Here is a 12,755-nt window from a genome sequence, read left to right as displayed (position 1 = left end):
TTGCACTCACTGTATATACTTTGTTTTCTTTTGTTCTACTGTATTATTGACTATGTTTTGTTTATTCCATGTGTAACTCTGTGTTGTATGTGTCGAATTGCCATGCTTTATCTTGGCCTGGTCGCAGTTGCAAATGAGAACTTGATATCAATTATAATTATTGATATCAATAATTATCAATTAGCCTACCTGGTGAAATAAAAATAACGGTGTTGCAGACTCTGGGGCCTTTCAGAATTGTGTGTGTGTGTATGTGTGTGTATATATATATATATATATATATGCTGCTCAAAAAAATAAAGGCAACACTTACACAACACAATGTAACTCCAAGTCAATCATACTTCTATGAAATCAAACTGTCCACTTAGGAAGCAACACTGATTGACAATACATTTCACATGCTGTTGTGCAAATGGAATAGACAACAGGTGGAAATTATAGGCAATTAGCAAGACACTCCCAATAAAGGAGTGGTTCTGCAGGTGGGGACCACAGACTACTTCTCAGTTCCTATGCTTCCTGGCTGATGTTTTGGGCGTTTTTGAATGCTGGTGGTGCTGTCACTCTAGTGGTAGCATTAGGTGGAGTCTACAACCCACACAAGTGGCTCAGGTACTGTAGCTCATCCAGGATAGCAAGAAGGTTTTCTGTGTCTGTCAGTGTAGTGTCCAGAGCATGGAGGCGCTACCAGGAGACAGGCCAGTACATTAGGAGACGTGGAGGAGGCCATAGGAGGGCAACAATCCAGCAGCAGGACCGCTACCTCCGCCTTTGTGCAAGGAGGAGCAGGATGAGAACTGCCAGAGCCCTGCAAAATGACCTCAGCAGGCCACAAATGTGCATGTGTCTGCTCAAACGGTCAGAAACAGACTCCATGAGGGTGGTAATGAGGGCCCGACGTCCACAGGTGGGGGTTGTGCTTACAGCCCAACACCATGCAGGACGTTTGGCATTTGCCAGAGAACACCAAGATTGGCAAATTCGCCACTGGTGCCCTGTGCTCTTCACAGATGAAAGCAGGTTCACACTGAGCACGTGACAGTCTGGAGACGCCGTGGAGAACGTTCTGCTGCCTGCAACATCCTCCAACATGACCGGTTTGGCGGTGGGTCAGTTATGGTGTGGGGTGGCATTTCTTTGGGGGGCCGAACGGGCCAAACAGCCCTCCATGTGCTCGCCAGGGGTAGCCTGACTGCCATTAGGTACCGAGATGAGATCCTCAGACCCCTTGTGAGATCATATGCTGGTGCGGTTGGCCCTGGGTTCCTCCTAATGCAAGACAATGTGGCTGGAGTGTGTCAGCAGTTCCTGCAAGAGGAAGGCATTGATGCTATGGACTGGCCTGCCCGTTCCCCAGACCTGAATCCAATTGAGCACATCTGGGACATCATGTCTCGCTCCATCCACCAGACTGTCCAGGAGTTGGCGGATGCTTTAGTCCAGGTCTGGGAGGAGATCCCTCAGGAGACCATCCGCCACCTCATCAGGAGCATGCCCAGGCGTTGTAGGGAGGTCCTACAGGCACGTGGAGGCCACACACACTACTGAGCCTCATTTTGACTTGTTTTAAGGACATTACATCAAAGTTGGATCAGCCTGTAGTGTGGTTTTCCACTTTAATTTTGAGTGTCACTCCAAATCCAGACCTCCATGGGTTGATGCATTTGATTTCCATTGATTAATTTTTGTGTGATTTTGTTGTCAGCACATTCAACTATGTAAAGAAAAACGTATTTAATAAGAATATTTCATTCATTCAGATCTAGGATGTGTTATTTTAGTGTTTTTAGTTGAGCAATATATACAGTGCCTTGCGAAATTATTCGGCCCCCTTGAACTTTGCGACCTTTTGCCACATTTCAGGCTTCAAACATAAAGATATAAAACTGTATTTTTTTGTGAAGAATCAACAACAAGTGGGACACAATCATGAAGTGGAACGACATTTATTGGATATTTCAAACTTTTTTAACAAATCAAAAACTGAAAAATTGGGCGTGCAAAATTATTCAGCCCCTTTACTTTCAGTGCAGCAAACTCTCTCCAGAAGTTCAGTGAGGATCTCTGAATGATCCAATGTTGACCTAAATGACTAATGATGATAAATACAATCCACCTGTGTGTAATCAAGTCTCCGTATAAATGCACCTGCACTGTGATAGTCTCAGAGGTCCGTTAAAAGCGCAGAGAGCATCATGAAGAACAAGGAACACACCAGGCAGGTCCGAGATACTGTTGTGAAGAAGTTTAAAGCCGGATTTGGATACAAAAAGATTTCCCAAGCTTTAAACATCCTAAGGAGCACTGTGCAAGCGATAATATTGAAATGGAAGGAGTATCAGACCACTGCAAATCTACCAAGACCTGGCCGTCCCTCTAAACTTTCAGCTCATACAAGGAGAAGACTGATCAGAGATGCAGCCAAGAGGCCCATGATCACTCTGGATGAACTGCAGAGATCTACAGCTGAGGTGGGAGACTTTGTCCATAGGACAACAATCAGTCGTATATTGCACAAATCTGGCCTATGGAAGAGTGGCAAGAAGAAAGCCATTTCTTAAAGATATCCATAAAAAGTGTTGTTTAAAGTTTGCCACAAGCCACCTGGGAGACACACCAAACATGTGGAAGAAGGTGCTCTGGTCAGATGAAACCAAAATTGAACTTTTTGGCAACAATGCAAAATGTTATGTTTGGCGTAAAAGCAACACAGCTGAACACACCATCCCCACTGTCAAACATGGTGGTGGCAGCATCATGGTTTGGGCCTGCTTTTCTTCAGCAGGGACAGGGAAGATGGTGAAAATTGATGGGAAGATGGATGGAGCCAAATACAGGACCATTCTGGAAGAAAACCTGATGGAGTCTGCAAAAGACCTGAGACTGGGACGGAGATTTGTCTTCCAACAAGACAATGATCCAAAACATAAAGCAAAATCTGCAATGGAATGGTTCAAAAATAAACATATCCAGGTGTTAGAATGGCCAAGGCAAAGTCCAGACCTGAATCCAATCGAGAATCTGTGGAAAGAACTGAAAACTGCTGTTCACAAATGCTCTCCATCCAACCTCATCGAGCTCGAGCTGTTTTGCAGGAGGAATGGGAAAAAATTTCATGATTGTGTCCCACTTGTTGATTCTTCACAAAAAAATACAGTTTTATATCTTTATGTTTGAAGCCTGAAATGTGGCAAAAGGTCGCAAAGTTCAAGGGGGCCGAATACTTTCGCAAGGCACTGTATATATTTTTTAAACCTGCATATTTATTTAAAATAAATTCATGATAGCAGGCAATATTAACTAGGCAAATTGTCACTTCTCTTGCATTCATTGCACGCACAGTCAGGGTAAATGCAACAGTTTGGGCCACCTGGCTCGTAGCAAACTAATTTGCCAGAATTTTACATAATTATGACTTAACATTGAAAGTTGTGCAATGTAACAGCAATATTTAGACTTAGGGATGCCACCCGTTAGATAAAATACGGAACGGTTCCGTATTTCCCTGAAAGAATAAACGTTTAGTTTTCGAAATGATAGTTTCTGGATTTGACCATATTAATGACCTAAGGCTCATATTTCTGTGTGTTATAATTAAATCTATGATTTGATAGAGCAGTCTGTCTGAGCGGTGGTAGGCAGCAGCAGGCTCGTAAGCATTCATTCAAACAGCACTTTCCTGCGTTTTTGCCAGCAGCTCTTTGCAATGCTTGAAGTACAGCGCTGTTTATGACTTCAAGCCTATCAACTCCTCAGATTAGGCTGGCAATACTAAAGTACCTATTAGAACGTCCAATAGTCAAAGGTGTATATGAAATACAAATGGTAAAGAGAGACCTAGTCCTATAATAACTACATCCTAAAACTTATTCTCTGGGAATATTTAAGACTCATGTTAAAAGGAACCACCAGCTTTCATGTTCTGAGCAAGGAACTTAAACGGTAGCTTTTTTTTTTTACATATTGCACTTTTACTTTCTTCTCCAACACTTTGTTTTTGCATTATTTAAACAAAATGTAACGTTTCATTATTTGAGACTAAATAGATTTTATTGATGTATTATATTAAGTTAAAATACGTGTTCATTCAGTATTTTTGTAATTGTCATTATTACAAATATATATATATATATAACATCAGATTAATCGGTATCTGCTTTTTTTGGGCCTCCAATAATCGGTATCGGCGTTGAAGAATCATAATCGGTCGACCTCTAGTCATTCTGGCCAAACAGTTCTATTTTTGCTTCATCAGACCAGAGGACAAAAAGTATAATCTTTGTCCCCATGTGCAGTTGCAAACCGTAGTCTGGCTTTTTTATGGTGGTTTTGGAGCAGTGGCTGCTTCTTTGCTGAGCGGCCTTTCAGGTTATGTCGATATAGGACTCGTTTTACTGTGGATATAGATATTTTGTACCTGTTTCCTCCAGCTTCTTCATAAGGTCCTTGGCTGTTGTTCTGGGATTTATTTGCACTTGTTGCACAGAAGTACGTTCATCTCTAGGAGACAGACCGCGTCTCCTTCCTGAGTGGTATAACGGCTGCATGGTCCAATGGTGTTTATACTTGAGTACTATTGTTTGTACAGGTGAACATGGTACTTCAGGCGTTTGGAAATTGCTCCCAATGATGAACCAGACTTGTGGAGGTCTACACATTTTTTCCTGAGGTCTTGGCTGTTTTCTTTTGATTTTCCCTTGATGTCAAGCAAAGAGGCACGGAGTTTCAAGGTAGGCCTTGAAATACATCCACAGGTACACCTCCAATTGAGTCAAATGATGTCAATTAGCCTATCAGAAGCTTCTAAAGCCATGCCATCATTTTCTGGAGTTTTCCACGCTGTTTAAAGGCACAGTCAACTTAGTGCATGTAAACCACTGGAATTGTGATACAGTGAAATAATCTATCTGTAAACAATTGTTAGAAAAATTACTTGTCATGCACAAAGTAGATGTCCTAACCGACTTGCCAAAACTATAGTTTGTTAACAAGAAATTTGTGGAGTGGTTGAAAAATAAGTTTTAATGACTCCAACCTAAGTGTATGTAAACTTCTGACTTCAACTGTATATCAACATAACCTGAAAGGCCGCTCAGCAAGGAAGAAGCCACTGCTCCATAACCGGAATTAAAAAGCCAGACTACGGTTTGCAACTGCACATGGACAAAGATCTTACTTTTTGGAGAAATGTCCTCTGGTCGGATGAAACAAAAATGGAACTGTTTGGCCATAAATTACCATCGTTATGTTTGGAGGAAAAAGAGGGAGGCTTGCAAGCCGAAGAACACCATCCCAACCGTGAAGCAAGGGGGTGGCAGCATCATGTTGTGGGGGTGCTTTGCTGCAGGAAGGAGTGGTGCACTTCACAAAATAGATGGCATCAGGAGGAAGTAAAATTGAGGAGATATTGAAGCAACATCGCAAATGGGTCTTCCAAATGGACAATGACCCCAACCATTCTTCCAAAGTGGTGGCAAAATGGCTTAAGGACAACAAAGTTGAGGTATTGGAGTGGCCATCACAAAGCCCTGACCTCAATCCAATAGGACATTTGTGAGCAGAACTGAAAAAGCGTGTAAGCAAGGAGGCCTACACACCTGACTCAGTTACACCAGCTCTTTCAGGAGGAATGGGCCAAAATTCACCCAACTTATTGTGGAAGGCTACCTGACACGACGTTTGACCCAAGTTAAACAATTTAAAGGCAATGCTACCAAATACTAATTGAGTGTACTGTATGAACTTCTGACCCAAATAAATAATTCTCTCTACTATTGTTCTGACATTTCACTTAAAATAAAGTAGTGATCCTAAGATAGTAAAAATGTCCTCTGATTAAATGTCAGGAATTGTCAAAACTGAGTTTAAATGTATTTGGCTAAGGTGTATGTAAACTTCTGACTTCAACTGTACCCGTCTGCGGTCTATATGAGATCAATGTGACACTTAGATTGCACGCAGTTGGACTTTATTTAACTAATTCTGTGACTTCTGAAGGTAATTGGTTGCACCATGTCTTATTGAGGGACTTCATAGCGAAGGGGGTGAATACATCAGTTATTTTCTAGATCTTTTTTTAGAAAGTAACTGATCATGTGCAAAGCATTTCCATGACCATAGTTATCAGCTGTATGTGTGATGGTGAAGTCCTTTTTTCTTTTCTCATGCTCTTTCTTACATGGCCCTCTCTCTCTTCATTTGGTCTTACAAGCTGTCATATCGGTTTAGTTCACTAGGGACCTTTCACTGCATTGGATTAGTAACCAATAACTCTACTGTGTATGTAATTCTATGTGATTATTTAGTTAGCTAGTAAATAAATAATTAAACCAATTTGTGTATCGCTGATTCATTTATGCTAGGGTTCTTGCAGATATCCAAAGATTTTGCACAATTCAAAATGAGACTTATAGAAGATAACAATTCCTTGATGGCTGAAATGTAGGCGATATATCTTTTTTAAGTTAATTTGAAAAAAGGTAACTCATGAAACAAACTTAAGTGGTGCCCCAAGATTGCTGATGTGGTAATTGTTACATGAGTAATTTAATCATCGTAAAAATGAAACATTGTTTTATCAAATCGATTATCATCATCACATGAATGATATCCAAAGACATGACACTACCAAGTGAATAGTGGTCTGTGAGAGAGTCTAGGCCTTAAAGCTAGTCAATTGGAGTGTGCTGATCTTTGTTTGGTGCCGGCATGGAAGGATGTCCCAGCAAGCTTTTCTCCCCAGTGGTTTGTTGTTAGGCAGGAGTCATACAAAAAGCTCTCTCCTGCCAAAGGGATTACAGCGGAAGAACAACAAAACCACATGCCCGCTCCATGACTCAACATCACCATCTTGTCATATCAGGCCAATGCGATCCGCATACAACACCTCCTTTATGGCATGCGGCAGCACTCTTTATTCCCCTCCGTGCTCCATGTGTTTTTATCATTATCCCTTTCCCTCCCCCTCCATCACTTTACATTTCCAAATCAAGGATACTCTATTGATAGGACATTTTATAAATATTGCCAAGGCCAACTCACTTGTTTGACCAGCTTTTCAAAACACTTCATGGCTACCGACGTGACTGCTACGGGCGGTGTTCATTTAGGCAGGTTACCTTCGCTTCCTTGGGCACATGGACTATGGTGGTCTGCTTGAAACAACATGTAGGTATTATAGACTTGGTCAGGGAGGGGTTGAAAATGTCAGTGAAGAGACTTGCCACTTAATCCGCACATGCTTTGAGTACACGTCCTGGTAATCTGTCTGGCCCCACAGCTTTGAATTTCGACCTGTTTTTAAAGGTCGGCCGGAACAGCTGGTGCATTCATGCATGCTTCAGTGTTGATTGCCGCATTTAGCTCGTCTGGTAGGTTCGTGTCACGGGGCAGCTCCCGGCTAGGTTTCCCTTCCTAGTCTGTATTTGTTTTCAAACCTTGCCACATTCACTAATATTGACTCACTTCTTGCAGCAGGCATTATAGAAAATTGACACAGTTCTCAAAAACAATCTCTCAATCATAAGCCCACATGCTAATCAGTAGCTAGCTGATCTTTATATTTCAAGTTTAGCCAATTTAGATCTATTTGCTAGCTAACAAGGCAGAACAGTTGAATAGTCATACACACCCTTCTGTCTGTCTCCTACTGTTTGAATAGCATTCTAGCCTGTCCACTTTGTTCAGATTTGAAATCAAGTGGCCTACCTTATTTCTCACACTGATTGCACATTTATAAGACAGACTTGACAGGTAATATAACAGTCTTTGGCTAATGCTTCTAGCAGTATGTGGTACAGCAATGCCATGTGTGACAAACTAAGCATTTTTTTTATCCGTTATTTTACCAATTAAGTTGACTGAGAACACGTTCTCATTTGCAGCAACGACGTGGGGAATAGTTCCAGGGGAGAGGAGGGGGATGAATGAGCCAATTGTAAACTGGCGATTATTAGGTGACCGTGATGGTTTGGGAATTTAGGTACATACATTAACATTCCAGTGTAACTACAATGTTGTTAATCCATCCTACTTTATCTCTTAACACAGCCATTACATTTTAACCGTTTTAATCATCATTGGCCTCATGGGGAAATCCCTGAGCTGTTTCCTCCTTCTCTGGCAACTGAGTTAGGAAGGGTGCCTGTCTTTGTAGTGACTGGGTGTATTGATACGCCATCCAAAGTGTAATTAACTGCACCATGCTCAAAGGGATATTCAATGCCTGCTTTTAAATTATTATTTTTTACCCATCTACCAATAGATGCCCTTTGTGGAAAACCTCCCTGGTCTTTGTGGCTTAAGTTGTGCTTGAAATCCGCTGCTTGACTGAGGAACCTTTACAATCATCAGTATGTGAGAGTTGTAGAGCTGAGGTAGTCATTCAAAAATCATGTTTAACACTGTTAATGCACACCGAGTGAGTCCATGCAACTTATTTAGACTTTGCTTTACCTCATGAACTTATTTAGGTTTGCCATAACAAAAGGATTGAATACTTATTGACTCAAGATATTTCAGCTTCTCATTTGTAATTAATTTGTAAACGGTTAAAAAAATATACAAAAATCCACTTTGACAATCTGGGGTATTGTGTATAAGATCAGTGACGCAAAATCTCAATTCAATCGATTTTTAAGTTCAGGTTGTAACGCAAGATGTAGAAAAAGTCTAGGAGTGTGAATACTTTCTGAAGGCACTGTGTGTACAGATCTCTGGTGTAAATAGGAAGGTGCACCCAGCACAGAAGGAGATGAGACCAAAAAGACCACATGAGAACAAGCGGACATAAACGCTCTTTTTTTAATTTTTTTTATTGCGTTTGGAATATCGCGCTAAAACATAAGTCCAAATGAATTGAATGAATTCGATATCGCTTAGCCCTATGCTCACCCCGTCTCTCTCAAGAAGGCTGGCAGACAGGCATCGTACCACTCAATGTCCTCTCCCATTCTTCCACCCTTCTCCCTCCTTCTATCGCTCTTTCACACCATTTACCCTATTGAACAACCTCTGACCTAACACTAACATTCCCTCTGTTTTTTCTTTCCCTGCCCCTACCAGTCTTTTTGGTTAATGTGTGGGTGTGGTAGGTACATACTTGAAACATGCAATGTGGCCTGTTCATATGTAGCACACTTAACTGTGGAGAAAAGGGAACTCTCTTAAGTGTACTCAAACTAGGAGGCTGTATGGAGGAATGGTGTATCAGCACGGCGGAGGTGAACGATCTGTTGTCATTGAACTGAATTCGCCCAAGAAGCTCAACTCTTTCTTACACATACACACACACACACACACACACACTGCTCATTGCATGTCCAGCCAATGAATGTTGCTGATTCTTCTTGCCACACTGTCATTGATTGCCGCTCTCTCTCCTCACCCTCCCTCTCTCTCATTGCAGGAGAGCACATACAGTCACTGTGCTTTTCATTCTCACGTGTGTGTTGGTCTATGTCACTCTGTTGGAGGAGACACCCCAGGATACGACGTACAACACGAAAAGGTCAGCCATTCGGTTACGCACACACGATGTCTCTCTTCTATAATCATGCAGCACGGCGACACACACTTAGTCACGACTGCTTGTGTGAAAGGAATCACTTCCACCTCGAACAGCCAGTCACCTTCAGCCCAGCTGGCTTGTAGCACAGTCAGCACACAGTCTTCTAGGTTCCTCCTTTATTTTTAGCTTTGACTGTTCAGTTCTTGAGCACTTTTTTGAAATGTCAAAATAGATATTGCACTGTAATACGTGCTCAACTCTTACTAAGTTCTGTAGCATAAAGATGCTGTGAAGCCTAGTAAAAAGCACACTATTATGAAAGAAAGGGCCAGCACTCAAGCAAATGAAATATTAATGGCTGTTGGAGAATACATCGAAGATTGCAAGGCATAGATATAATGTAGGAAAAAGCTAGGTATTGACTAATGGATGCTTTGGGGAGCAGAGGACTGTTTCTATTCCCACCCCCCTGCTTTGGTACTAGTCATTAACATATACTTTTTTTTAATCTGTTTTTTGACTATGATGTAAGTAAGAACTTTAAGAGCCTTTGCATGGTCTTAAGCCATTTCAGTGAGTTTTGCTAGCAGAGGAATTTGGCAGCATTGGGGAGTCTTCAGACGGAGGAAGTGTGTTTGCACGCTTGTTTCGCTGTGTAGTATTAGTGTTGGTGTTTACTTAGGAAGGCGTTAACCCCAACCAGCTATTCCTGTTATCTGTACTGACAATCCGATGGTCATTAACGGGATTTGCCGTGGTCAGCGAGGCCCAGCTCGCCTGGGAGATTAGAGCCCACTACAACTTCTTCCCCCCGGGTCACAACCGATGCCACTACCCTACTGCATGCCTGGCTGAATGCCTTCACCTGAATGCACTGATCCCCTGGGGGTGGTTGTCTCACGCACCTAGGCTTCCTCACCTTTTCGCCTCTTCAGTCATGTGCACTGACATGATGGGTACAGCTAGCATGCCACACGTACTCAGCTTGCCTGGGCCTTGCCCTTAACTTGCCTGGTGTTCCACCTCTAAAACTTGCTCTTTCACCCACCTTGACCTACAGAACAACCTCTAAGGAGGGTTGAAAGTAAAATGATGATTTAATGCTCTTTAGCCAAAACATGGGTCAAATAATGACATTTTAATGCAAACCATGAATTCCAGTCCGTGTATATAGATGTCATAATATTCTAAATGTATATTTTTAGTCATCCTGTAAAGAGGACTGAGCTGTATGTGAGTTTATCATTAGTTGCTCTATTTACTGAAGTCTGCTTGTGTTTTCTACCAGAGGGATTGTGGCCAGCATCCTAGTGTTCCTCTGCTTTGGAGTGACACAAGCCAAAGATGGCCCATTCACCAGACCACATCCAGGTAACACAACCTCCAGCCGCAGTGCAAATACTCTTCACATTTCTGCTTCGTCGTGCTGTTGTACTTCAGTGAATACGAGCCTGCCAAGCCTTTTGATACGTAGGCTAAGTGCATTGACATGGGACACGCTCTCAGCAAAACTACATCCTGTCCAAAGAGACACCGTTAGTGAGTCAACATGGTCACTTTTACACTTTGAAAGAAAAAAAAGAGGGATTTAATGCTTTTGTGAAACTGAAAACCTATAATATTCTTCCCAGATATGGCTTGCGGTGAATCGCTGCTTTCAAAGGTGGTGGTGCTGCAGCACTGTGGACATGTCAAACATAAAAAGTTGTCAACTGCCGTGGCAAGCACAGGTGTAAATCAAACTCTGTAATGGAGTATTGCTCTCCGGTCTTATTTTTATATTTCACCTTTATTTAACCAGGTTAGGCCAGTTGAGAACAAGTTGTCATTTACAACTGCGACGTTTGCCAAGATAAAGCATAGCAATTCAACACAAACAACAGACATGGAGTTAACAAACATACATTCAATAATACAGTAGAAAAATGTAGTAAGATTTGGGGAGGTAAGGCAATGATTAGGCCGTAGTGGTCGACGTAATTACAATTTAGCAATTAAACAGTGGAGGGATGGATGTGCAGATGATGAATGTGCAAGTAGAGATACTGGTTCGAAGAGCAGGTCTGTTCTTCCTCTGAAAATGTCTTTAGTGGGGAGAGAAAGAATGCATGTCTGCTTCTAGATCAATATAGATGTTTGGCGGCACAGCAATGGAGTGGGCCATGAAGACTATCCCGACTGTGTGTGAAGTACATACAGATTACATACACTGCATCAGATTACATTACAATGGAGTGGGCCATAAAGACTATCCTGACTGTGTGTGACGTACATACAGATTACATACACTGCATCAGATTACATAGGGATTACAATACATCCGCCAAATCCAGATTCGTACGTCGGACTGCCAGATGGTGAAGCGTGATTTGTCACTCCAGAGAACACATTTCCACTGCTCCAGAGGCCAATGGCGGCGAGATATACTCCACTCCAACCAATGCTTGCCGTTGCACATGGTGATTTTAGGCTTGTGTGCGGCTTCTCGGTCATGGGAAACCATTTCATGATGCTCCCAACGAACAGTTATTGTGCTGACATTGCTTCCAGAGGCCGTTTGGAACTCGGCAGTGAGTGCTGCAACCGAGGACAGACGATTTTTACACGCTTCAGCACTCTGCAGTCCCGTTCTGTGAGCTTGTTACCTACCACTTTGCGGTTGAGCTGTTGTTGCTCCTAGACGTTTCCATTTCACAATAACAGCACTTAGAGTTGACTGGGGCAGCTCTAGCAGGGCATACATTTTACAGGTGTGGCTGAAATGGCCAAATCCACACTTTTTAGGGGTGTTCACATGCTTTTGTGTGTGTGTGTGTATATAGTGTGTCTATACTGATCAAAAGTGTATTTCTCTCAAATTTTGTGCACAAATTTATTCCTGTTAGTGAGCATTTCTCCTTTGCCAAGATAATCCATCCACGTGACAGGGGTGGCATATCAAGAAGCTGATTAAACAGCATGATCATTACACAGGTGCACCGAGTGCTGGGGACAATAAAATGCTACTCTAAAATGTGCAGGTGCACACAAGACAATGCCACAGATGTCTAATGTTTTGAGGGAATTGGCATGCTGACTGCAGGAATGTCCATCAGAGCTGTTGCCAGAGAACTGAATTTTCATTTCTCTACCATAAGTGGCCTCTGATGTCGTTTTCGAGAATTTGGCAATATGTTCAACCGCAGATCAAGTGTAACCAAGCCAGCCTAGGACATCCACTTCTGGCTTCTTCACCTGCGGCATG

At 42.2% G+C, this 12,755-nt stretch overlaps 1 protein-coding gene across 3 annotated transcripts in view; it reads left to right on the top strand.

Moving 5' to 3' along the window:
* The window catches only part of ptdss2 (phosphatidylserine synthase 2), a 35,989-nt gene that overhangs the window by 10,742 nt on the left and 12,492 nt on the right, over nt 1-12,755 (top strand). For all 3 annotated transcript variants that reach the window (XM_021564258.3, XM_090201464.1, XM_021564269.3), the window contains exons 3-4: nt 9,410-9,511; nt 10,800-10,882. In XM_021564258.3, coding sequence (XP_021419933.1) covers nt 9,410-9,511; nt 10,800-10,882 — 185 coding nt within the window. The remainder of the gene's footprint in view (nt 1-9,409; nt 9,512-10,799; nt 10,883-12,755) is intronic.

Source organism: Oncorhynchus mykiss, chromosome 2, assembly GCF_057628025.1.
Source record: "Oncorhynchus mykiss isolate SJ-2025 chromosome 2, ASM5762802v1, whole genome shotgun sequence".
Lineage (NCBI taxonomy): Eukaryota > Metazoa > Chordata > Actinopteri > Salmoniformes > Salmonidae > Oncorhynchus > Oncorhynchus mykiss.
Note: the sequence above shows the minus strand (reverse complement) of the source record. Positions and strands in the feature narration are given on the sequence as shown.